We start from the raw sequence: 25,101 nt of genomic DNA on the forward strand, positions 1-25,101 counted from the left end.
AACCTCAAAACCCAAAAGCAGCAAGGAAGTGCTGGTTGAATACAAACACCATTGCCTTTCCTTTCCTCCACACCCCACCCCCCCCACCCTCCCCCCAAAAAAAAAATCTACCTCTGAAGAACAACAAAAGAAGTCAATAGCTTAATGAAACAGATTTCAGCCTGGATGCCCAAGTAAACTGTATCTGGAAGATCCTCCTCTGTCTTTCAGACAGCATGAGCAACTCTCAGATGGAAATTCAGCAAGAAAGTCAACGTACAGTTGAAACAGACATTGGGTAGGGTAGACAATCTAGAAATATTTTCAGTTATCAAAGATCAGGAGCTTTAAAACAGGGCTTGTGAGAACATTATTTTGTAGCAAACAAAGCTCCATAACTCTGCTTGAGGAATAAGACACTGTGTTGGGTGGGGGCAGAGGGATGATATGACAGATTAAAAACTGTGTATTAAGATGAATGCAGACACATATTTACATGTCAGAATACGTCTCTAAGTGCCACTTTATCACTCTGTGCTCATCTGGGTTTTCTTTACATCAGCTCCCAACCAGGGATTATTTGCTCCCAGGTAAATAAATTCCAGGCACATACTGGGGAAAAAAAAATTCCTTCAAATGCCTGTATTAATACCTATGACAGACTTCTTCTTAACTCTTCAAAACACAGAGCTACTATGTCACATTAAAGCTAAACCAGTCCAATGGGCAGCAGACAGCAGAAGTGGCAGAACCACTCTGCATCTCCCTCCACAGGTTGTTGTATTAGCACTGGCATTTAATTTCTCACAACAGTTAACCTTGGACAGCTGGTTTTCTTTCCTGGGTGGGATTGTTTTTTCTTCCCTCACTTACCTAGCCAAACGTGGTTCAACCACAAGATTAGATATATGACACTTCAGCATGAGCAGAAAATAAACATGACAGAATCCTCTTTTCACACTTCCCATTTTACTGTAACATACCATTTCTTTAAACCTGTTTAGAAAACACTAACAATTTAAGGATCATGCATTGGCAGTCTTGTTCTATGTCCACATAGGAGAAACAAAATTAAATAAGAAAAGAAGCAAATGACAAACAACAAAATGGAAGAGAAAATACTCTAATCATTTATGAAATTTTTCTCTTGTGGACATCAGGAATATTTTATTTTTTCATGTAAGACTTCAAGGTGGTGGGGAGCCCAATGAATTTTTAATCAAGACAGTATGAGCTATTTAAATGAACTGACTTTCCTTCTCTTGCTCAGGTTGGTTTTTAGGTGGCTCTGAATTTCAGGAGGGGTAGGATTTTCTGACTCCCAGAAAAAAAACACTGCATAGTTACTTCATAGTAACTAAAATACCCATTCAATGAACTGTAAGCTGTGGTTTTGAGCCATAATAATACAGTAATTTTCAGAATCAGTAACTCAGATTTCTTTTCATACTAAATTTCTGTTTTGCTTGTTTAACACAACTCAAATTTCATTATTCAGAAATAAAAGTAATATCTGCAGACTGTTCTGCTTTTACAGATTTCTATTCTAAATCAAAATGAGACTGGTACAAATTAAAAGCAAACAGAACATTTTAATCACAAGATAAAGTCAATAAATGGAATACTACCTGTTTCTCTTTAAAAATAATTAGCAAGTGAAAATAGCAAGTTAACAAAAACTCTCCCAAAACTGCGATTTAAAACAAAAACTAGAAATGGAAAAGCACCAAACACATTACAAAAGCATGAAAACAGAGAGAGAAAAGAAAGTGACTGCTGAATAATCTGGTGAGGATGAAAAATCTATCCTTGTGTGCAATATGGTTATTATTCTTTGAGTTACCTCTAAAAACAACCACATGATGGTCCCAAGTTCCTTAGATATATCCTAATCTCATGGCATACAGCAATTCTCTTAATGTACCTGAAACCACCTTGTTTTGGGGTTACAATTACTGTATTATGAGAAACAAAGTTTCATTCTGTTACATTACCGAATGTCAAAATCCATGGATCTCAGCAAGTATTATGAAACTATCAAGTTTTTCTTGTTAGGCCATCCATGGGCCTTTAAGAATCTTAAGAATTTTAAGGGTGAAGACTTTGGAATTTGCCTCTCCAGTTATGAACTCTCACTGCCTCAAAATACTTGTTCTAGTTTTCACATCAGGGACAGAACCTATGCTGGAGTGAGGAGGCCATGAAAAACAGAGGACGTATTACAGTGGAACCTTCACCTGCCTCGCAGTGATGGAATCAACTGTTCTGCACTACACTAGCATGGAGTATTACCTTCTCTGACATATCACTTCCCAAAGTACTGGTGCTTCCAATGACTACCATTTGTACAGAATTTTCCTAGGGAAAGCAAGGCAAGCATTGCTAACAAGAGGAGAGAAACAAAGAATGGCCCATCTCTACCCCCTTCTTCTCTCTTTCCTCACCAACGGAGTGGATAAGACAAGCACATACAGCCAACTGCAGCTCTGGGTGGAGGATGACAAATGCTGAGGCAGAAGAAAGAAACCACAAAGTATAAAGCAAGACACAGAACACATGAAAACAAAAAGCGCAAAAGCAAAGCAAACCCCAAACCAAAACCAAACAAAAAGAAAAACCCAGTACAATACTAGCACTGCAGACACCAGAAGTTTTAATAAACTTTTTTCTTCTTTATTGTGTCCATGGCTAATCTTCTTACTATATTATTATTAGTTTTTAGGAGCCTTTAAAGTCAGTCAACTGTCCCATACTGGAAATTCTGATTGAGAGTGGAAATCTATCAAAACACATAGCCGTTTACAAATACATAGGTATCTTTTTAACAACATAAAATTTTTAAAGTGTTAATAACAGTAACAAAAAATATTTAGAGCAAAACCTAGTTTCATCATGGACTTTGCCCAATCCCAAACTTTGTACTTGTCATGGATTGATACACTTTACAAGACCTTTCATTGAATGTCAATCCTACAATTTAAAACATGTTTAAATTTCCACCAGGAATTATTCAAATGTGACATAGCAAAAAAAAAAAAACCCACAGCACAGTATCTCAGAAACAGGATTTAAATAACGTTTTCAGTTGAAATAAAAATTAGTTTAATGCTTTGAACACATTCATCCTACTTTCCTGCAATTTAATTTTCTTCAGCCTAAAAAGAAGAAAAAAATTTCTGGTCCTAGTTAGATACTTACCATGATACCACCATTTTGTTTTCTTTGGATTCTTGTTACATGTTCTTACATAAAATGAGTTATCTGGAGGTCGCCTCTGCAACAAAAGAAAAGACCTACAAATAATCAAACAATCCTCATATTGTAATACATGCACTATTTAATAAGATTATGAAAGATTATCATGTGAATGCAGTGAAAATGAGGTAACAGGCAGGACTAAACCTTTTTGGTGAAGAAAAATCTCTCAAAGATCCAGGTAACAAATTCTTACTTGAGATACTCCAAGAAAATAAAAGAATAAAAAAAATCATACAGTTTGGTGATAATTAGGGGAGAAAAAAATGAAAAAAATAAAAAAAACCCCAACCAACAAACAAAAGAAACTAACTCACAAGAAACAGCTGTTGTTCAAAAACCCCCCAAAATTAAATTCCTTTGCAGCTTGGAATCTAATTCTGATGCATTACATCCAACTCCCATTCTGAGGCTCAGCTTAGAGTGGGTGAAAAAATGAATTTAAGTATCTGTAGCTGATCATTATTACATTTTCTTCAGTTTTCTTCATAAATGTCATCATTTACAAAACACATAGGATAGAATACAATACAAAGCCATTTTGGGGTGGTTTTTTGACTACATATATGACTAGGACTGATTAGGATGCAAAATAAATAGGCATGCTTGGACAGCACATATGGACAAGCTCTGACCACATCTAACTTCCACAGACAGCCCTCTGCGAAAGAAACGGTCAAAAGTGAAAGGGCAATCTCTTTACAAAAAGGTCTCTAAGGTATTAGTGCCAAAAAAGCGGCTTAGCACCATTTACTTCTCTGAAATGCAAATCACCAAGTTCACTGAAATAGTACAGATGCAAAGTTAGAAACATCTGCACAAAAGACGTTTCACTAGTCATTCCACACTGCCTTTGGAGGAAGGATAATTTTACAAAGGATTGTCCTAAAGCACGACTGAACTTCGCAGTTAGTACAACTGGAAGGGTTCCATCCACTGCTCTTTTCCAGTAATGATATATAAGCAGGTTACCATGAAAACAGTGGCAAAGTACTTACTGCACTGTTTATTTTGCAGTTCTAGTTTAGTATTTTCCCAGCAGTAGAAATGTAGATACAGTAGTTTTGCCTATTTTGGAATTTGAGAAATGCAAATTTTACTTTGTAAAGTAGAAAATTCCTAACTTTTACTTATTCTACTTCAACAGTGCTAAAAAAGCCCATACCTTTTCTTTGCAGCTGGAAAGCATGCTAATAATGCTAAGACAAACAGATTGCACTGAGAGGGCTGGAGACCAGTCTTCCGTTAGAATGGATAAACAGATATGACCATTGCTATAAACATGAGGATGAACAGGGATATTGTCTCCAGTAAACATGACCTAAAAAAAAAAGAACAAAAATAACTAATTTATAGTCCCTGTTTATATAAAACTGTATTGGTTTGGGGAAACAATATAATCTTATTTAAGAACCAGGTCTGCCATTTTTACTTATAGTAAGTAAGACACTTCACCCCGTCGGGTAATTTAATTTTGGAAACTATTAAGTGAAATGTGAAATAATCAATGGAAGCCTAAATAGTGAGTAAAGATGGAGTTAAATAAGTGGTTAAATATAGGGGATTTTCTATTAATATTTATACAGCATAAAAAAGTGCAAAGGTTAAAATGTAAAGACTGCAAAATCTTGCAGCCTCAGTCTTCCACATCCTAAGGAAAACAGCTGTCTAGCCAAACCACTGGATTTTAATGCCACAATGTAATACTCCAAGAAGCACAACAAGATTCACAAACGAGTATTCTTATAAACTTGGATATAACAGAAATAAAATTCTGGACAACTCATCCAGGTTCCTATGAAGAATAAAATTAAAATTCATCAATCTTATTAACTATAGATAAAGGACTTGTGAAACCACAGTATACCAAAGTTTATCAAATAGGAAATATTTTTAAAACATAACTTCAAATAAAAAAAATTAATTGACATGGAGAATATGGAAGAAAAGCATTTAGAACCTGAACTCCTCTCTATTAAAAGATACTATCACAGTCAAAAAAAAAGGCTAGAAAAGCAATTTTGGCGATTCCTGCTTTTACATCAAGTTTTTGTCAAAACATATCATTGGTTCAGGATGAACAGAATGAGAGTAAAAGTGAAATATTCATATCAGTATTATACTCCTGAACTCCTTTTCCAACTTCTTTTATGCAATAAAACCATAAATCTCTACTCATAACTATAATACCCAGCAGTTTCTTAAGTGTCTCTTAAGCTATGTAGGTATGCATAAAAATATGCAAACATGTACACACACACACCCACCTCCTCACTGACGACAAGCAACACCTTCATCATATAGGAAACTGAAATTAGAGAGCTTAATTTATCTGCAAAATGACAGACAGGTTTCTAAGGCATAAGAGAAACTGGATGCAGAATGATCTTTCACAGGTCTTTAAACTGGTATTTCTTAAGCATTGAAGGGCTTACCTTCATAATCCTGCAATGTATTTCACTTGTAACTAATATCCTGTTTTTACATGACAACATGAACTATGCAGACTAGGCAAGTAAAAGAATGCACTCTATGACAGACAACATACATTTAAAGGCAGAAAACATCCAAGTGATTAAAGCAGCACAAGTGAAAACTGTCAATTCACAGTAACTAGATTTGCAGGAGAGGTAATTATGACCAAGAAATTGTAGTGCAGAATGACCCTGCTGCACAGCAGTGTTTGAAAAATTGAAATTCTAGCCATTTAAAACAATCCAGTATCCAGTACTTATATGTTTAATTGTTTTCTGTGATACAACTCAGTGTAGATGTATGGATGTAATTTGCTGCTTAACAATAAAATGCACAGAGCCACACACACAGGTTGGGTAATGAAGACAAACAACCTGAAACCAAATTAAACTGGCTACTCTCTTGTGGGTCACCTATAATTAGTACCTTGCAAACCTAATGAGGTGCAGAAGTACAAGTAGCCAGTTTATTCTGTAAAAGACTGAAAAGTCAGCATTCTAGTGTTTATCATGGTACCTAAAAATATGTTAATTTTTATGGCTTAAGTGTCTCTCACAGCTCCATGCTTCAGTTTTAACACCAACAAGAGAAGTTGCAGAGATAATTTCTAAACTCTGAGCTGAAACAGACAGGACAAGAACTGAGACACTCTTGCTTTTCTAACTCCTTTTTCAGAAAAGCAGGGGTGGTAACTGGCCACTACTCTTGTCAGCCATATTTTGAAGTGTTTCCCTCAGGTAATGGAGGAATGGAGGTACACAGCACATTCTGCAGTCTCGTTATAACACTATCTGCAGGTCTCTCAAGCACATTCTGTATCTACGAGAATCCCTACCAGAAGCACAGTATTTCTCCAGCTGTATTAACAATGGCAGCACAGAAGATGCATGAGTCTTAAAAATCAACCAGAAAAAAATATGTTGAAAGTAAGCAGGGATGAAGTAGCAGTTTGTTTACTTGACTCCTGCATCATAGTAAAGGCAATCTTCCTACTTTACCCTGTATTTTATGACACGAATATCAACATCAAAGAAGCCTCCAGGTTACACTAATTTCATCTGTTCAAGCAGACATCAAAGTCCTATACTTCACTGCAGAATCATCTGTAAAGAAAAGGCACCTGCACAATGTGTTTAATACAAATAAAAGTAAGCGAAGCTGACATTAGGCTATGTGGATAATACAATACTCAGCACAAGTCATACATCTGTAACCTTAAGGTAGCAGGAAGAGAGAAAGAAGGCAGCAGTTACCTGAGGAGAATCAAAAGGATATCGACTACTAAACTTAAATAAAAGCTGAAATTTTTCCCCTTCATAGAGTGTTCCTGGAGCACCTTCCATGTCTACAATCCACCTAAGGAATAGGGGAAAAAGCAGTTAGCATTGTGGACTGACAAATTAATACTTGTACTCCTGGAGCACTGGACTAATCAAATCAAATATCAGTCACAGCCAGACCATCTAACTTCTCTTCTAACACTGCAACAATCACAAAGGTGAACAATACATCAAGCCTGTATTTAAAAGAAACAAGCTGGGTGTTTTGCATACGGGCACTGACACAGTGATGCAAATTGTAAATGTAATTATGACTTGAACTATACACAGACTTGCCAGTTCCCAAGAAATGGCTGCAAATGTGAGACAACAAAGCTGAAAAAAAACCCTGCTTGAAAACTTAAAAGGTTTGGAAAAAAACAAACTAGTACACATTCTCTTTTGGGTTGTTTTACTTCTCTGTCGAGAAAAATTCAATACAGGTTATTAAAATAAAATCTGTAACCAAGGGGAAAAGGCAAAGCTCATCTTGTACTTATATTTGTGAAAACCTCAGAAAGTAATTGGTATCTTGCAGGTAATGGAACCAAAAATGGAAAAGTTAATAGTATAAAAATTAAAAGGTCCCGGCAAATTAAAACAAAATCCAAAACCAGGGTAATTTGGATCTGTAATGAAGATAACAACTCAACATAACAATAATCTTTTCCCTCTGCTTCTTCTCCTTCCACCATAATACCATTAAAGTAACTGAGTTAGTTGGAGTTGCTGGGGAAGAGGGTGCTGATGTTGCATGTGGGGGTTTTATTGTTGTTGGGTTTCCATTGTGGTTTTTTCTACACAGCTAAAACCAGATGTTTTGCATATTGTTTGACACATACAGCAACATTCTGCTACTTAACTTCCATGATTTTACAGTTCTGTTGACCACTTAATACCATCCTTTGCAACATCAATTTCCCATTTTTGGTTTTTTACCTTTGATGGAGTTTTACAGTGCTAAGCAACTCAATAAAGTAAAGAGACTACAAAAAAACTGACATATCGTTTACATCAACTCAAGGAAAGCAGCTGAGATTTTGCAGAACAGCAGTGTACTCAGAAAAGTTGACATCTCCAGCTGGCAGCTCTGATGATCCTCCTGTAAGACATACTCTCCCTCTGTATTTAAGCCATGCACATTTTTTATTTTCCCCTCTGTTGCTCTTTGGTGTTTTTTTTGCTGGTTTTATTATTGTTCTTCTGCTTTGGGTTTTGGCATTTTTTGAGAAAAACTGCTAGCCCTCACACCCTTCAAGAGGAATGCATCTTTAACAGTAGCACAATGGCAATACAGCGAAGGCTGATGAAGTAGGTTTCAAATTTTAACTTTGTGAAGATGCCTTTGATTTAATCTATCTGCACTCCAGATCACTTATCTCTTCTTATGCCTTCTGCTTTTACATTTATATACACAGTGCAGCAATACCCTTTAGATTTATTGGTTCTTGTAATCCAGAACTTCCACTTTCAAGTTTTTTAAATAGTTTACTAAGCAGAAGATATTGTTCCTTTTATGGTCAAGGATAGAATCAATCAGTAGAACCCATATTTCCTGTGTGCTTTGCAGTTTAGCCTTCTCAAAATTCTAATCCTTGTATATTTAAAATAAAAGATTGCTCAATATTTTAAATGACCCAGTTACATCATGGGATCCAATTATTTTATTCAACATCTTTAAAACCCAAGCAAATATTGTTACACAAATTTTTAACACAACCAATTTGAACCATAACTTGATTAATGAACTCAAAACATGATACCTGATACCAAAAACCCTCAAACATAAAAAAAAAATAAAAATTACTTTTGACAAGAAGCTTCTGAAACAGTGACAGTTTCAAAATCTAGCATGACAGCAAATAGGAAGATTTTATGTGCAAGGTATTGAAAGGTATAAAAGTTGTACAGGGCAGAAATTATAATGAGGTAGTACTCTGGAAACAGAGATATCCTTTGCAATCTGCTCTAAACTTTGATTTAATACTTTTTTTGTTGAAATAACTGGATACCACTTACAATATTAGACTGACTCATTTTTGCAGAAAACTAAAAACTACTATTTCAGTTTTAGTCATATTCATCTAAATTATTACAAAGGCCAGTATAATTTAAAAAGCAGTGAGTGTTTAACTCATGCTATATGTATATAGCAGTATATATGAGTCTCAGAAAAGCCTCATACAACATGGGCTGAATGCCACCACCCAAAATGCAGACATGAAAACATCAAAATTCACCTCTATGTTTAAGCTGCTCCATCAATCAATAACATAGTCCAGAACTTAAAGTCTGAGATCAAACTCTCATCGATGTTTACATGTTTACATGCTCAATTTTTAACATTTCTCTAAAACGAAACTAAGAAAGTTATGTGAAAAAAATGCCAACACAGACTGAATCTTTTGAATTTTCGTCAATTAAAAAACAGATTAATACCGAGAACAACCCCTGTCCATGTCAACGGACACAGAATATTTTATCATGTTTCTCTTCCCATTTCACAAATCACCAAGAAACCAAGGCAGGGAAAAACATGCAAACAAGTGCACCCAGACAACTTTGGATTTTAAGAAGTTTTCTCAGCTTGCCTTAGAGAAAGAAGGTAATAAAAATTAACAGTTATGACATATATTCTATTCAAATGTCACAGAACTCTAAAACAGCTACTCCATTCTAGAAGAGTTTTGGAGGTTAGTAGCTATGAAAGACAATTAAATTATTTTACTCTAAAATATGCACAATCTTTTACTAATTGACAGTTTGTTAGACAGTAAAATGACTAATAAAAATTTAGTAAATTCACTACCCTGCTCCTGAAAGTGTCCCAACACATTATGGCAATATCCTTACTAAGGAGAACAATGTTTCATTGCCTAGACTAAAAGCAAAATTCACAATGTTACTTGGAGTAAGTGGTGGAAGTGTGAAGAGAACTGCTCATTACTTAGTCTTGTCAGCACAATAGCAGTAATAAAACAGTATATATACTTACTGTGTAATTGAATTTTGTACACTCTTTTCATCTAGAGTCATTCCTGGAGGTGGATCATTTTGAAATGCCAATAGTTCTTTTTGTAATCGTTTCTATAAAGAAATTGTATGGAATATTTGAAATACTAAATAAAGTTCAACAATAAACATGCACACTTAAGTACATTTCATCAATGTTTGAAAGGTAAAAGGAGTTTTACTTGACAATTTAAAAACAAAGTGAAATTGAAAGGTGAGAAAGAAGGATGACTTTGCTCCTAGAAATTCAACTGAAAAGACATAGGCAAAATAAGTCACAAGCTTTAAACTCACTTTTTGGGTAAAATACAGTGGCACTTACATTTGCAACACTGCAAAGGGAAGACCTGTTGTGTTACAAACTACACAGACATATAAATGAATTTGTTGTATAACAAAGACATCTGTAAGAGCTCCACCCCTAGCAGCAAACATTTCATATTTATACAACATCATTAGATTTATAATTAAATCTACAAGACTTGAACAGCACAACTTCCTCCTCTAAGTAACCTAAGACATTTCCATTTGGCATCTGTGCAAGCCTTTGCCTTGTTCTAAGTCATCCCAGAGGACAGAACAGAAAACTAAACCAAAACTATTTGGATTGCACAACACAAACTAAAAACTTTACACTAATTGCATCTTAGAACCTACAGAGTCATAGCACTTATTAAAGTCTTATGGCAGTAGCTCAGGTAATTCTTGCCTATTTTGACAGAGATAAATCAGTCACTGCAAGAAGGTGTTTCTGTAACAACCACCAGAACAGTTTCTTTCAATCTACTGAGCAAGGGAAATGCAGCCTCTGTGCTGTCATTGGCACTGCTCTCAGAGAGAATTTTCTCCATATAAAGTTACACAATATGTTTTGTCATTTGCAAACCATCTAGATGATAAAAAGTTCAAGGCTCTCTCATTTCTACTGTCCTTTTTTCCTGCCAACAATTTTAAGGTGACCATCTACAAGTTCACTTCAACCTCACTAAATTCAAAATTATTTTATACTCCAAAGGAATAAAAATATATGGTTTGGGGATTTAGTACCTCATTTCCATTCAATATCCAATTTTTTTAAAACACAAGTTTATCCCACACTTTTAGCTGCTTTCAAGTGCCTAGTAGAACTTAAAAAATTCCCAGGGGAAAATAAAGTGTCGATTTGTCAACACAGAAATGATTCAGTATCCCATCAAATATATTTGAAATCAGACTACAATAAATTCAACCACACAACTCACAAAGAAAAGGCCCTTATACATTCACAACTTACATTCTGAAAGTACTTAAATAACTTTCTATCTCTATCAAGCAGCCCTAAAAACTTCCTTGGGATTCTATATTGAAAGTTCCCACCTGGTAATGAGATATAACATAAACAAACTGAAAATCCAATGCTAAAATTTTCATAAGCTGCTAACATTTTCATTGCTCACACATTAAAAAAACAGGTTAGAATCCTAGTGTTTACCTTTTTCTTTCTCCTCAGATTAAGAAAACACTAACAGTGTTTCCAACACTGCTATTTGAATTAAAATGCAAAGGAGCAAAGTTGCAAAATCATTTTATAAATCCTTAATTTGAATGGCAGAGATGTTTTGAAATCAACTGTCTTTCTGGCACTTCCCCAGACCACCATCAAACAAGCCTCAAAGGCAATCAACCTGTGTACACTTTATCACATAGAGAAATATTTTAAAAGTTCAGAGATGAGAACGTTTGACAATGGAAATTCAAACTCACCTAAAGAGGAGATTTGGAAACATTCATTACAAAATAGCAAGGAACATATATAAGAACAGCAAATTATTCAGTAAATCCATTTACTTATACAAGTAGACAACTATACAACTTGGTCTTTATAAAAAGAAGCCTAAGACACATTTTAGAATTTAATTAAAATCAGAAACATTAAGCTATTGGTGTCTGACAACAATTTGAAGAGACAAAATTTTGTCTGTTCTGTATACTAAAAAAAATTTCAAATTACCAACACTTAAAAAATCACCTAATTTCAAGCTTGTACCTTTGGCCCTTTCTCCAGCAACCACCTTTTCTAACACAGACTCAGTCATGCTTTTGTCCATATCACTAGTGCAAAAATATCCTCTGATTCATAGGTTTTTGGTTCTCACATACTATTTTTATGGTCCTTTCTAAACAAAGAAGCCAGTAGCAAAAAGCAAAAAAAAAAAAAAAAAAAAAAAAAAATTAAAATATATACTTGAACAACAGAGCACCACTGAAGTGCTCTGTTGCTCTGATCCTAAAACATTTGCTGACACTGGCATGAGGGCCTGTCCATTCAGCATAAATTATACATACAGACAACATGCTACTTCTCATTTTTTGCAATTCAAAACAAAATTCACAAAACATATCCCAGAGAAATAGCAAGAAATACTATTTACACTTTGGGTCAAATGTGTCACACCAAACAAATCATATTTTTAAAGAAATTATTATTTCCCAGTTAGCCAATTCAAATTACTATCAACATAAGCCAGAAAAAGAAAGTCAAAGAAGGTATAACTCCTCCCATCCATAAAAAGTCCTGGACAACTGAAAAAAACTGATGTGCAGAAGGCCACAGTACTCAACAACAGGACTGGGGGGTTTTTGCCTCAGTACCTAATGGCAACCACTCTTCCCATACCCCTCAAGTGGATGGGCAGAAGGAGGGAATGAAGTCCCTCCCACTTTAAGAAAAGGTCAGGTTCATGACTACTTGAGGAACCTGAATATAAACAAATCTCTGGGACCCAACAAGCTGCTTTCCAGACTCCTCAACGGAACTGGTAGATTTAGTTGCCAAGCCACTTTCCATATTTGAAAAGTCATGGCAGTCAGGTAAAGTCCCAGCTAACTGGAAAAAGGGTAAAAAGGAGGACACTGAGACCTGTCAGCCTCACCTCTGTGCCTGGGAAGTTCATGGGACACATCCTCCAAGAAGCTATACTACGACACATGCAGGACAGAGAAGGATTCAGAACAGCCACCATGGCTTCACTGAGGCCAAGTCCTGCCTGACCAACCCAGTGACCTTCTACAATGGAGTGACTCATCAGTGGACAAGGGAAGGGCTACAGATGCCATTTATCTGGACTTCTGGTAAGACTTTGGCATGGTCCCCTACAAGATCTTGTCTCTACGTCAGAGAGAGATGGATTTGATGAGTGAACTGTTTAGTGGATAAGTAACTTGCTGGAGAGTCACATCCAGGGGGGTTGGAATGAAATGATCTTTACAGTCCCTTCAAATCCACACCATTCTATAATCAGTTCCATCTGACCTCTATTTGCAGCTCTCAGTGGAAATATCAATACCAGAAAGAAAAAAATCTATGCCATTCCCATATAAAGCTGAAAAGAGCATGTTCAGTAGAAAATTAATGTGTTATCTATTAAGTTACAGAAACTCAATAACCCAGAAAAGCAAGACTAACACTCTCGGTGTTACAATGAAAACAGTTTATAGCAAATAAATTTATCACACTGAAATAATGGACTCCACAAAAAACCCTGACCATGATTATCTACTAAGCATAGGAAACTCCAGTGCAATTCTGATTAATGGTAAATTCCTAGACACAGCTCCTCACTGGATAGGGAAGGAAGGGATTTAGAGGTGAAGAAACATACAACTCTTCTGGATATGTTCTTGATTCAGAGCAATATCCCAAACAAAACCAAGTTTCAGCAAAAGGCATTATTTCCTTCTGCCTTACAGGGACATCTCTAATCCTATGTCTGCCTAAAGAACCTGTATTCCATTATATTACACCTTGATGGATTTTATGTATCTCAGCACTGTTCCCTCCCAAATAAAGAGGCTCTCACCCTAGAATTATTCAAAACAGAAGAGCAACAACTGCTATTAGAAATGGCAGAGAAATTCTTCATTTTTCTTATCTCCAGCTATACTGACTATCTGGATAATTTGCTCTGATATTAAAGACCAAAAGAAGTATCTTGTAATAAATTCCTGGATTTCTCCAGTCCTCAATGACAGGAAGTTTGAAAGTGTTAAACAGTTCAAATGGAAAAAATGCTTTTCAAGACTGCCTAAGTATTTATGTTGCCACTAGAGACAGAAGTAAGTTAGTTTATACATGAAGATAATTACTTCTGTTGGACCAACAGACACACATTTAAGATGTGATTAAGCCCATTATTTGTTGGGCCTTTTTCCCCCAGCTGGAATAATAAAATATACTCTATATTTCAAAACACTCTACTATTCCACACCATAGAAGTTAATCGTTCCTAATCTGATGAACATATCTGGGTATCTTTAACAGGCCTTCATCACACATCTTCAAAATTTGGGGTTTTTTTAATCAAATATCAACTCAATTATTTCTGTACAGAATAACAAAGAGCTGCCTATAGACCCTTCCAGAACATGAGAGCGCTCCATAGAAACTGGAACAAAACTGCAGAGGGCACAAAGTGCCTACTAACCAGAATTCCTTCAAACAGTTAAAAAAAAAAAAAGTTTTAAGAGAGAGAGTAAGTAATATTTAGAAAATAATCTTAAAATCAACTTCTCTGGTCAATGCATTCCAGTGTTTCACTACCCATGGTATAAAATGTTTCTTTTGTATCTCACCGAAATACCTCATGTTCCAATTTGTATCTCTTGCCCTTTGTCTTCCCATAGTGGCTCTGTTTTCCCTCAATATCTTCCTATTATATTGTTGCAGGCATCAGCAAGATCTGTCATTTGCCTTCTCTTCTTACAGCTGAAGAAACCCAGTCTCCTTAGAGGTCACACAGTTCTGCCCCAGCCATCCTGCCCATCCTCTGCTGGATTCACCACAGAACCCCAATGTCTGTCCTGTACTGCAGCTCCATGAACACAGCACTCCAGATGTGCTCTCAAGTACCACAGAGAGGAGAAGAATCACCTTCCGTGAGCTGCTGGCTCAATGCTTGCACAGACAGCCTAACATGCAGCTAGGGATATTCAGAAAACTTGAAGATATTTTCCACAGATATTATGAAGGACTATTTTTTTCTCTCTCTTTCTTAAAATAATTTGTCTTTTGCTGTGTCTCATTAATACAGAAACTGGATTATCAGTAGACTAACGTAGTTATAAAAAAAAGCTCTTACATGAAGCCCTTAAAGACCAGATTCATGTAGTTTAATTAGGAAACTGAGTTCCTCGTTACCAGAGTAATTCAGAAAACATCTGAAGTTTGAACTTAAAAACTTGAAATTAATTTCTCTTCAGTGTTGAATAGTATTTGCTGACCAAAAATGTTACAAAGGACAATAATTTTCTTACAGCAACACAGTCTAAACACCCACTCTTAGCTTCAAGACTCAAATGTACTTTAAAGAAACTTGACTCTGGTATATCAAGCCCATCCACAATAGCTACAAAAGACACAGTGCAACTGCAAGATTCTCAAATCAAGCATTTGAAAAGAAATGTTTCAGCAGTGGGAAAGCCTTTCTTATATTTGACAGCCATGAGTGCAGAATTATTGTTTTTGTTTTCACAAACATTCTAGAAAATTAGCAGCAATACACATAGAAGGACAAAATATAACAGATTAACACTTGTCAATTTTAACTCTCATTCGTAGAATCTTATAAAGTTAGGATTTAAAGATACCTCTCCATCTTCCTAACATAAAAGGAGGTTGTGCTAAAAGCCTTTAACATTTTTTCACATCACTTAATCTCTTGCCTTTACAACTGGAAGAATTTTCTTTACAGTAAGAGATCTAGGTAGATTGAATGAATTATGGCCAAAGTACTTCTCATCATTAGGCTTCATGGACGCGAAAGCATTCTTTTATTTACTTCAAGTCACATCTCACCTTTCCCAATCTCTACTCAAGTAAACACTTTCAAGCCAATGCAGACTGCCCTCAAAATACCCTTTGGCAGGTTCACTCTGTTCGACAGAACCAAACACCCCCTCTCAATCTCAAACCCATTCTAAACAACCAACTAACACTTTGATAACTTGTGGTCTTTATGGTTTCAGAAAAAACAGAGTCCACATGATTGATACCACATTTTTCTTGTGCACTTATTCAAATGTCACATCAACAACCATGGAAAATTTTTGCACAGTAAAAATAAAGCTACTGCTCCTCCTTCACAACAGCTACAGCCCAACACAAGGAGAAAATCATGTTAATTCAATGTGATTTTTTATTCTTAAATACATTTGGCTAATTGTCTTTGCTAACTGTTGATTGTTTGCTATAGGTATTAAAGACTATTTGGTCCAGTGATTTCCAGAAGTCAAACTTTCACATAATAGTAGAAAAACAAAAGTAATATTTATCATCTGGAAACTCACTCAAAAGAAATGTCAAAAAATCAAAGATTCAGTTGCTTGAACACTTTTAAAAAGCAAACCAGCCCACACAGCTAAATTTTAATTACTGACATAACATCCAGTGTCTAAAAGACATTGAATCTGCCCTTTTTGTTCGGCATGCTTTGTCATCAATTCAAGTGTTTTTCATGTATTCTTTGCTTTCCTTTCCTATTTACAGGCTTATCCCTTTCCTCATCTTTCTAATGATTTATAAGAACATCTTTTAATGCTTTTCAAACACACCAATTCAAAACAATGAATCATGAGTAGATTTCACTCTTATATGCTTATCCTTTTAACAGGAATTACTTAGTTTCACTTTTCTATACAAAGCCTCCTCAATCTTCATGTCACTGAACAGGCCCTGATGGCGCCACATTGACTTTTACTGTTATTCTTATTTTTTTCCATATTGAGACAGTTTGATACTATCAGACATTAGTATTTTTGTCTAAAAACCTGTAGCCCTTCAACATCCCAGCTATATTAAGTTAGTGCCTAACTAAAGTCAATAGCTCAACTGCTTTCAGCATTTTCCTTACCATGAATGAGGAATACTTTTTTTAATCACACTCAAGTTGCTCTCAGCCTCTCAACCAACTCCTTCAAGTCAAAATAGAAGCCAATGCAGCTATTCATGCCTAAAACAACCCCCAAATAGATGTTTTCCATACATTGATATTGTCTTGGGAGCTGTGCTTGCTTTACTGTCCTTTTCACATCACAAGACACTCTCTTCAATGTTTCTACTAACCCATCAAAGGATTTCATATAGAAGCATCTTCCTGCTTGTCCACTTTCTATTAGGAGGGACTGGAAGAAAGCAGGCTGCAGACTTATAGGGGAATACATGAAGGATGCACAGGCAATCTAACTTTGACATTTTCCTTATTTTTAAGAGAGAATCTTATGCTTAAATATTCTTGTAATACAACTTTAAAGTAAACCAGAACTAAAATGTATTAAATTGATAAAAACTTTCACAATCTAGAAGGAAACAGAACAGCTGAGTAAGAATATCAGAAACCCAAGACTGGTTAACAGCACAGTTCTTCCACTAAAGGAATAATCACACGCAAAATGCAAAGGAGTGATGTAACCAGTAGTTTATAGAAGTATTTTCAAGTGGAAGTCTTTGAAACCTAAATTACTTATTCCTTACTTACACCTATCTCTACAGGAAAGGATGAATCAGGGATGAAATCAAAGAACACAGCTTAACACTGATCCAAGCATCACTTCCAAAAGAAGTTTATTCAAGTACTTAAGACATGACTGACATAGCAATGGTTTGTATCCTGTTGCTAATTCTGTCAAACAGGATTTGTGCAACTCCTTTAATGATCCTCCACAGATTTTCTAAGGTATCAAACTCGTAAGACTTCTTACAGCATATGGAAAAAAGAACACAAAATCAGCTGGTGCCAGTGGAGTAAAATTCCTGACAGCTCCCCAGACAGCTCACAACTACCTCTATCATTTCTGTCCTGATAGACAGCACTCACTGTCTGCCATGGTTCAAGTTAAATGTATTTTTGAAGCCAACAGCTTCTAGGAAAAATACACACTACTCTTTCTCCAACCTGGCACATATCTTACTTTGTCACCTCTGGAACTGCAGAGGTAACATCCCAAATGCCACAGCTGAATTCCCACTAGAGTTGATTCTCGGTGACTCACATAAAGAAGCAGTCAGGGCCTGGCCTGCACGTAAAAAAGATGCAACACGTGAAAAGGGAGAGGGGGCAGCAATATAGGACTGGAAAAAATTCAGAGGTTTTCAATACTAGTATTTCAAAACCAGCCCTAGAAACAGGTAGTTTGTTCACTTCTACCACTGAGCTGGATATTACAGCACATAAATGCTTATTAACAGATACAAAATAATTTCACTGGTGTCTGCATCCCTGTTAGCTATCTCAAGTGTCAATAACCTATACTCCTAAAGCATACATAAAATCATCACCATCACATTGCCCAAAAACAGGGATTTTATTTTTCTGATTCTACCATAAACAAGGGACACCCATGGACAGACAGAACAGAGTTTAACCACAACCTCTTACAATGAAGTAATGCAAAAGTATCTTCTTTACCCACCATGAAAACCTCCTTAGCTCTTGTAGGCATGTGAAAATTACCTTTCTCAACACCCTTAAAAAGGAGTATCACAATGTCAGTTCCAAGCCCATTGCCAGAACTTTTACAACAGCTTTGCCCCTCCCCTGAAGAAGTGGAGCATGGAGAGTTAAACTTTAACAGAGCTAAGGGCAAACAAAAACATGTGTACAGTGAAGTGACCAAGTACAACTTACGTACATACAGCTGACAGCATCTAGGCCAACCAGTAAGTGTTGCTTCAGCTAACATTTTATTCTTCATAACTGGAGTGGGAAAAATGTACATACACTGGTATATTGGCTGTTGATTAGCAGTAAAATATTAACACATTAATCCAATCAAGTTTGAATGTATGCCCATACTCCTGCACTATTATTTCCTATGAGTTGAAATTAAAAACTTTAAAAACATAAATAATACAAAGAAAATAAAACTGCAGTTCTTCAATACTTCACTTTTTAGTGTTTCAAGAAATGCAGCACAAAATGTAAAGTGTCTTAAACCAGCAATATCTTAAATGAGAAACTAAACGATGAGCTATCTTAGTCAAATACCTTACCTACAAACAACCTATTTCGGTGATCTCCCTTTTCATAAAAAAATAAAGCAAGAAGGAGCCCAAAGCAGATTCACAAAAGACATTATATATTAAGGCAAGTGGTAAGAATTTGGTAGAAAATAGCTAGGAGAAAAGGAAAACTATCAGTAGAGCAGAAACATACAAGCAGAGCAAAAAGTGGCAAATGGACAAGCAGATTCCTTTCACTTCTGCTGGAGGAAATGTTTCATTGCCACACCTTATTTCACTATTAAAACAAGAAGATGTGGTGGGCAATTTAACTAAAATATGGTGGTCATTTCACCTGGACTGGCAGGAACTCAACTAGCCATGTCCAATAACGTAGTATCATGATGATATGAAGAAACAAAGATGGAATGGCAACTACACAGACCAGGAAGCATGCAGGACCAAACACCTGCACTTGAATTGTGTTACAAACCTTCTATTTCTATGCACTCAAATTCCCTTCTCTTTGTTGTAAGAAACTCTGAATGAAAGAAAGGAGTAATCTTCCAAGGCCAAGCCTTCCTGGACACTGGAAACTCAAATATTAATCTGGCTCAAAGATCAAAGAAGCAGAAAACTAATTCATAAATAGTTAGAAGGTAAACATTAACCTCACAGGGGCTCTATTCTTCTATTTTAGTGTATATGTATACTGGTAAAACTGCTGTACCCTAGGAAATACCTAACAGTATTTCTTCCGTAACTACCAAAACCCTCTTCCACATCCAAACATTTAAATGGGCCCAAACTCTGTTAGCACCAAAACACCATCAGATATGATAATGTCTTGGCAAAGAATTTGCATTTTGCTTATGAGCTACAGCCTGTCACCTCCTCCCACATTCAAGTTATAAAATGTTTCACAAAAAACATCCTTTCTGTTTTGGAGAAGTTTCTACATGCAGGAGACAGTCACTGTACAGAGACCAACAGCAAGCTTGTCTCAGAACAGGAGCTGAAAACAGGCTGCAATGACAGTGTTGTACAACACCGCCATGTCGATTCATAAGCAAAGCTTGACTGTTAGTACCAGCTACTAGCCTGAGAGCGTATGACCACTAGAACTCTATTTTCAGTATTTCAGTTTCTTCCATTCACATGGTTCTTACTGAAAAGTGCCTCAAATCCAGAATATGAAGTTCTAAACACCAGGTAGATAGTTATGCTTTTCAAACTAAACTTGTCTACAGAAAAAAAAAAATCCAACATATTTTAAAAAGTTGAAGTATTCCAGGAACTCATTGCACCTTACTCTCTAATTAAAACACCAAAAAGCTGTCAAACAGAAGAGAAACAACATAAAGACTAACAATGGTGACATTTAAGAAAAAGTTACCTGCTACACTCCATCTTGCTGTTTAAGAAAATAAAAACCCCTTTATTTCCCAGTCAACCAGGTCATTCAAGAAAGTCCTTGCAGATTATATCCCATAAGTCAGGTGAGATCATTTGCTCAAGACTCTCAAACACACAAACCATCCAGATACTTGATTATCACAATCCTGCCTGAATTCTTCCTATCAAAGTTGTTCTAGTAAGCTTTAGTCAAGGCACAGAGGAGGAAAGATGGATAATTGTCTGGATGTGGTCAATTAAAGCTTCAGCAAGATGCTTATCAAAACAGTTCCACAAAATACTCTGGCCTTATTACAAAGTAATACTGGGATTTTAGCTCAAACAATTTTTTTCAGTTTTATTTATTTTTGGCTGAATAGCAGGTTTTCAATCTATACTGAGAATGCAGAAGCAGATTAGTCTCCTCCTCATTTCTAATAAAACATGTTAACATCTGGCAACTGAGTTCTAATGTTATTTCCTCAGACCAATCCCAACTTCAATATCTGAACGTCAAGCATTTTGCACATTTTTCTCATTTTAAAGAAACCAAATGGCAATGCATGAATCTTTTTTATCTAAGTTCCTATCACTCATCTTTTGTTCTTCTGAGCATTTAAAAATTTCAAAAATCCAGTTATGGATTGAGGGTAGTGGGAGGAAGGATTGTTGATTTCTCAGTTTGATAACAGAATATTATCTTCATATGCTCCAAGATACTCTAAAATATTTGACTGAAAGGTCAAAGCAACAGTCCTTTTTAAAAGAAAACAATACACTTGACTTAAACTCACCAAGAGACAAGATCCACCTGAAATCGTAACTACAATATAATTAAAGATAAATCACAATAACTATACACACACAAAGGAAACATTCTGTACTTCACAGTCTGAAAAGCTTTTTGCCACATAATCAAATTTTTTACAATGAACCTGTCATTTGAAAGCAAATTAAGTGGAATCCACTATTACAGGATAAGATGAAACTGACAGTGAGTCATCTGCTTTGTAAATGGAGTCTTTAAATGTACCAACGCCCAGCACAAGCCTCACACAGTAATAAAAAGTCAACCACAGATAGCTTTATCTTTTAAAGAAAAGAGTCTGCCACTACTTGAATTGCTTCAGTTAAAAAAATTAATTTAAGAAAATAGTGAAGGCTGGCACAATGAGGTCAACCATATGTTTACCAGGGAATTTCTCATCCTTATAAAAACATTCCAATAGTTGGTAACCAAGATAAAGTATTCTATTCTGACAAAAAGCATTTTAGAGAGAAAAAGAGGTAAAATGTTTGAAGTAGCAAACGGCAACAAGATTTAAATACTCATTCAATCCATGCCCCTAAATATGACAGGGGGAGAGTTTTTAACTTAAGAAGGGTCAAGGAAAAGGAATGGATTTAGGTTTCTTATTACTGGCCACCAATTCCTAATGAAGACAAAATAAATAAATCAATATGAACAAGTAGCATCAAATTCTATGAAACATTTTATTCCAGCAGACTTTCAGGGACAATATTTGCTATGCTCTACTAAACCATTATCATCATTTACTGACATATACAGATTTTCTTCTTGAAGCTGATTATGCAGTGCTTTTAATTAAGTTGAATAAAAAAAAAAAAGATTACAAAACAAGATTACAAACAACTTTGTATTTGTAATCACCCAAGGAGAAACCATTATTTTTTAGTACTGTGTATGAAAGGATGAATAGCTGGTGTCTTCAATGAGATCATTAATTAGCAAAAATGAGGCATCTCACAATTCCTGACTTACCACCACTAACTTCTGTCATTCCTTTACTAACACATTAATATTGCTTTTAGAAAAGTAAATTATAAGGTTCTCTCCCTTTTTTCCCTGCCATCCCTGACTGATACCTGTTTTTCACGCCAGTAATTAAGGTCACCTGAGGAAAAATAAGCAAACAAAAAACTAAACTGCAAAGGCTTGCACAGATTCCAGAACATATTTTTGAACAAAGCAAAGTAAAAAAAAAAAAACCCAAACAACTGCGAATGCTTGAACAAATTCCAGAATACCTCTTGAAAGCCTTCAACTATCAAAAGCAGGCAGAAGACATGTTACGTGACCTTCATTGATCACAAAATGTTGCCTACTGGCTCTTTTTATTTAAAGCCTTTAACCTATTTATTTTCATTTGCTTTCAGTAAATGAAGCTGTAATAGGTTTCAGTGAATAAATAATAATATCTCTTCCTCCCTTCAAAAGACAAAAACTATATATCCAGCTGACAGTTCTGTCACAGTCCTTCACTACTTCAAAGCAATGCAAGACGCACAAAATTTCTGACTCTAAGTACTCAGCAAAAGACTTTCATCATCCTCTTCCCTCTGCCCTAGTGGAAATTTTAGCCTGTAATCTGCTTGAATGCTCATCTCTCACTTGTAAACCAAGGCTGTGTGAGAGACACGATCCAATGATCTGAAGGCATTTACGCTGGGTGCACACAGCTGTAACCGTGGGTAAATTCACTGGGAGTTGTGCCTTCTCTCTTCCACATGAATAGGGGTAATTTAATCTCAGTCTCTGGGCGTAGTCGCCAGTATGGCCGAGACCTGTACAATATATAGTGAAGATCCTTTAGTCTAAAACTCTTCGCTTGGTAGAACTGGAGCAAACAATTAGAGAAAGTACCTGATCACCGAGTTTCGCACATTGTTTGAGCTAAGCTGCTTTAGCTTATTAATGACAAGCCCACAGAGCCTTCCAAGGGAGCAGCTTAACAAGACAACATTCCCTGGCTCTTGCGAATGTATTGTGTTATATCTTTCTCTTCTCAGAACTTGAATAGCTAGGCCTAAACACAAGTATAAGATACTATAAAACTCAGAGCAAAAAATAATTTTAATCAACCAGAATTACTCTTCTTTACAACAAACACTTGTCTACTTTATTTTCCTGATTGAAATCATACACATATTCATGAGTGTTCAACATGACAGGTTGAAAGCATCTATGGTTTTTCCCATTTTAGCTGTATAGTTGGTCTATTTGTAAGGAAGAGCTGCTGATAGTAGTCAGGGGACACTTGTTTCAATAATCTTTTCTATTACTGCTTTCTTTTTCTGAAGTGAATTCTTCCATCCTAGCTCAAAAATTCTGCAGCTGCTGCACAACAAAGTATTTCCCAAAATTCTATTTACACAGGCAGTTACAAAAATAAGCAAATGAGACTCCTTAGGGCCTAAAGCCAGAACTTCTATTTTATTTATTTTTACTGAATGAAGACTATAAATTTTAAACTTCAATTGATATTCAAGACAAAACTTTATTAATAAACTCCCAAGATTAAATTAATTCATCTAGGTAAATTACTAAAAATTTTGTATTTATCTTACTTCATTCTAGCATGGTTATATACCAAAGCTAATACAGCACACATCAGTACAGACTGATTACCAAAGGTTATGTAAAGGACTAACAATCTCTTAGTGGACAGAGGAAATTATTTTTACTGTCTCCTCATTCCAGTTTCAGTTATGGTACTCACATTTCTCAATTTAAATAATTACTGAAAATTTTATCTTCAACAGCATTTCACCAATGGAACTACTAAATACTTTACTAACTACCAATAATTTTAATCTGTTTATATCCCCGAATTGGTTATATAGCTACAGTAGGCACTTATTTTCTTTTTTGAAAAAACACAAATAGCATCCCGTACTATGACATTTAACAGTACAGAACCAATGTGCATAACCATCCAAGTTCCAATTCACTGAAAGCTTTCCTCACTTAAGTTTGGGGCACTGGCTTTTTTTAGAACACACCATAAAAATAGTTTAATACTATTTTCTGGACAAAGCTTTTAAATAAGAACAAATTATTGCCAAATCATTAAATAAGAACACTGTCAGTGTTGAGCAAAGATTGTGCAGTAAGTACTCATTCTGAAAACAGCTGGAAACATACAACTTCCACTAACACTAGATGGTAAAGAATAGAAGGAAGTGTAACCAAGAGTGTATGTGTTTTTTCTGGGGATTTCAGTGGCCTGTAAATATTTTCCTCAACCCAGACCCCACTGACTGAAAATATTGGGGTGAAACTCACAGGAAGTTTTCGTATTGTTACTAGCTTGCATTCTGTGATACAAGTTCATTGGGATCTCAAACTGGCCATGAATTCTGCATTGTCATCTCACACAGTTATTTTATTAAACAGCTGCTTAGACACGTCTTTAAAAAAAAAATCTATTGATGGAACAAGATTTTTCAAGTAGCACTTTATTTTGTTGTGTGGAGGTAATTTGATGGTAGCCCACCACAGCAGTTTTCAAGGCATAACACAGAAGCACAGTGAAAGCCAACATCCTACACTCTTTACTGAAGTTGTTTGTGTCATTAATAACATTTGCTCTGCATTCACTCAGATGTAAATACCTACAAGTACAAATCTTATGTGCCTAACTTTACAGAATACATAAGAAGTTATTCTGGTGATAAAAAAAACCCAAAAAACCTAAAATCACCCCTCTAAATATTCTCACAATTTCACAAATAAATCCAGGGTTTGTAGCATTTAAACAAAAAAGAAGTGAAAGGTAAATCATAGTAATTAAGATGCATTATTAATAAAGTCAAATAAAGTCAGAATTATTAATAAAGTCAATATTTCAAGTTTATGATGTAAATAGTTCATATCTTAACATTGAGAAA

General features: G+C 35.5%; 2 protein-coding genes across 5 annotated transcripts in view; both read right to left on the reverse strand.

The window, feature by feature from the left end:
• Positions 1–25,101, reverse strand: part of RPL7 (ribosomal protein L7) — an 886,137-nt gene that overhangs the window by 260,827 nt on the left and 600,209 nt on the right. The gene's annotated exons all lie outside the window — the stretch shown is intronic.
• UBE2W (ubiquitin conjugating enzyme E2 W) overlaps positions 1–25,101 on the reverse strand; it is a 35,464-nt gene that overhangs the window by 7,083 nt on the left and 3,280 nt on the right. For 2 of the 4 annotated variants that reach the window (XM_009086083.4, XM_030230475.2), the window contains exons 2-5: positions 10,024–10,115; positions 6,963–7,065; positions 4,400–4,555; positions 98–3,253 (exon numbers count right to left, since the gene is read on the reverse strand). In XM_009086083.4, the coding sequence (XP_009084331.2) occupies positions 3,077–3,253; positions 4,400–4,555; positions 6,963–7,065; positions 10,024–10,115 (528 nt within the window). In that variant the 3' untranslated portion in view covers positions 98–3,076. Of the gene's footprint in view, positions 1–97; positions 3,254–4,399; positions 4,556–6,962; positions 7,066–10,023; positions 10,116–18,704; positions 18,783–25,101 lie in introns of those variants that run through there. The other 2 variants (XM_030230463.2, XM_050970287.1) reach the window with 2 other exon arrangements.

Source organism: Serinus canaria, chromosome 2, assembly GCF_022539315.1.
Source record: "Serinus canaria isolate serCan28SL12 chromosome 2, serCan2020, whole genome shotgun sequence".
Lineage (NCBI taxonomy): Eukaryota > Metazoa > Chordata > Aves > Passeriformes > Fringillidae > Serinus > Serinus canaria.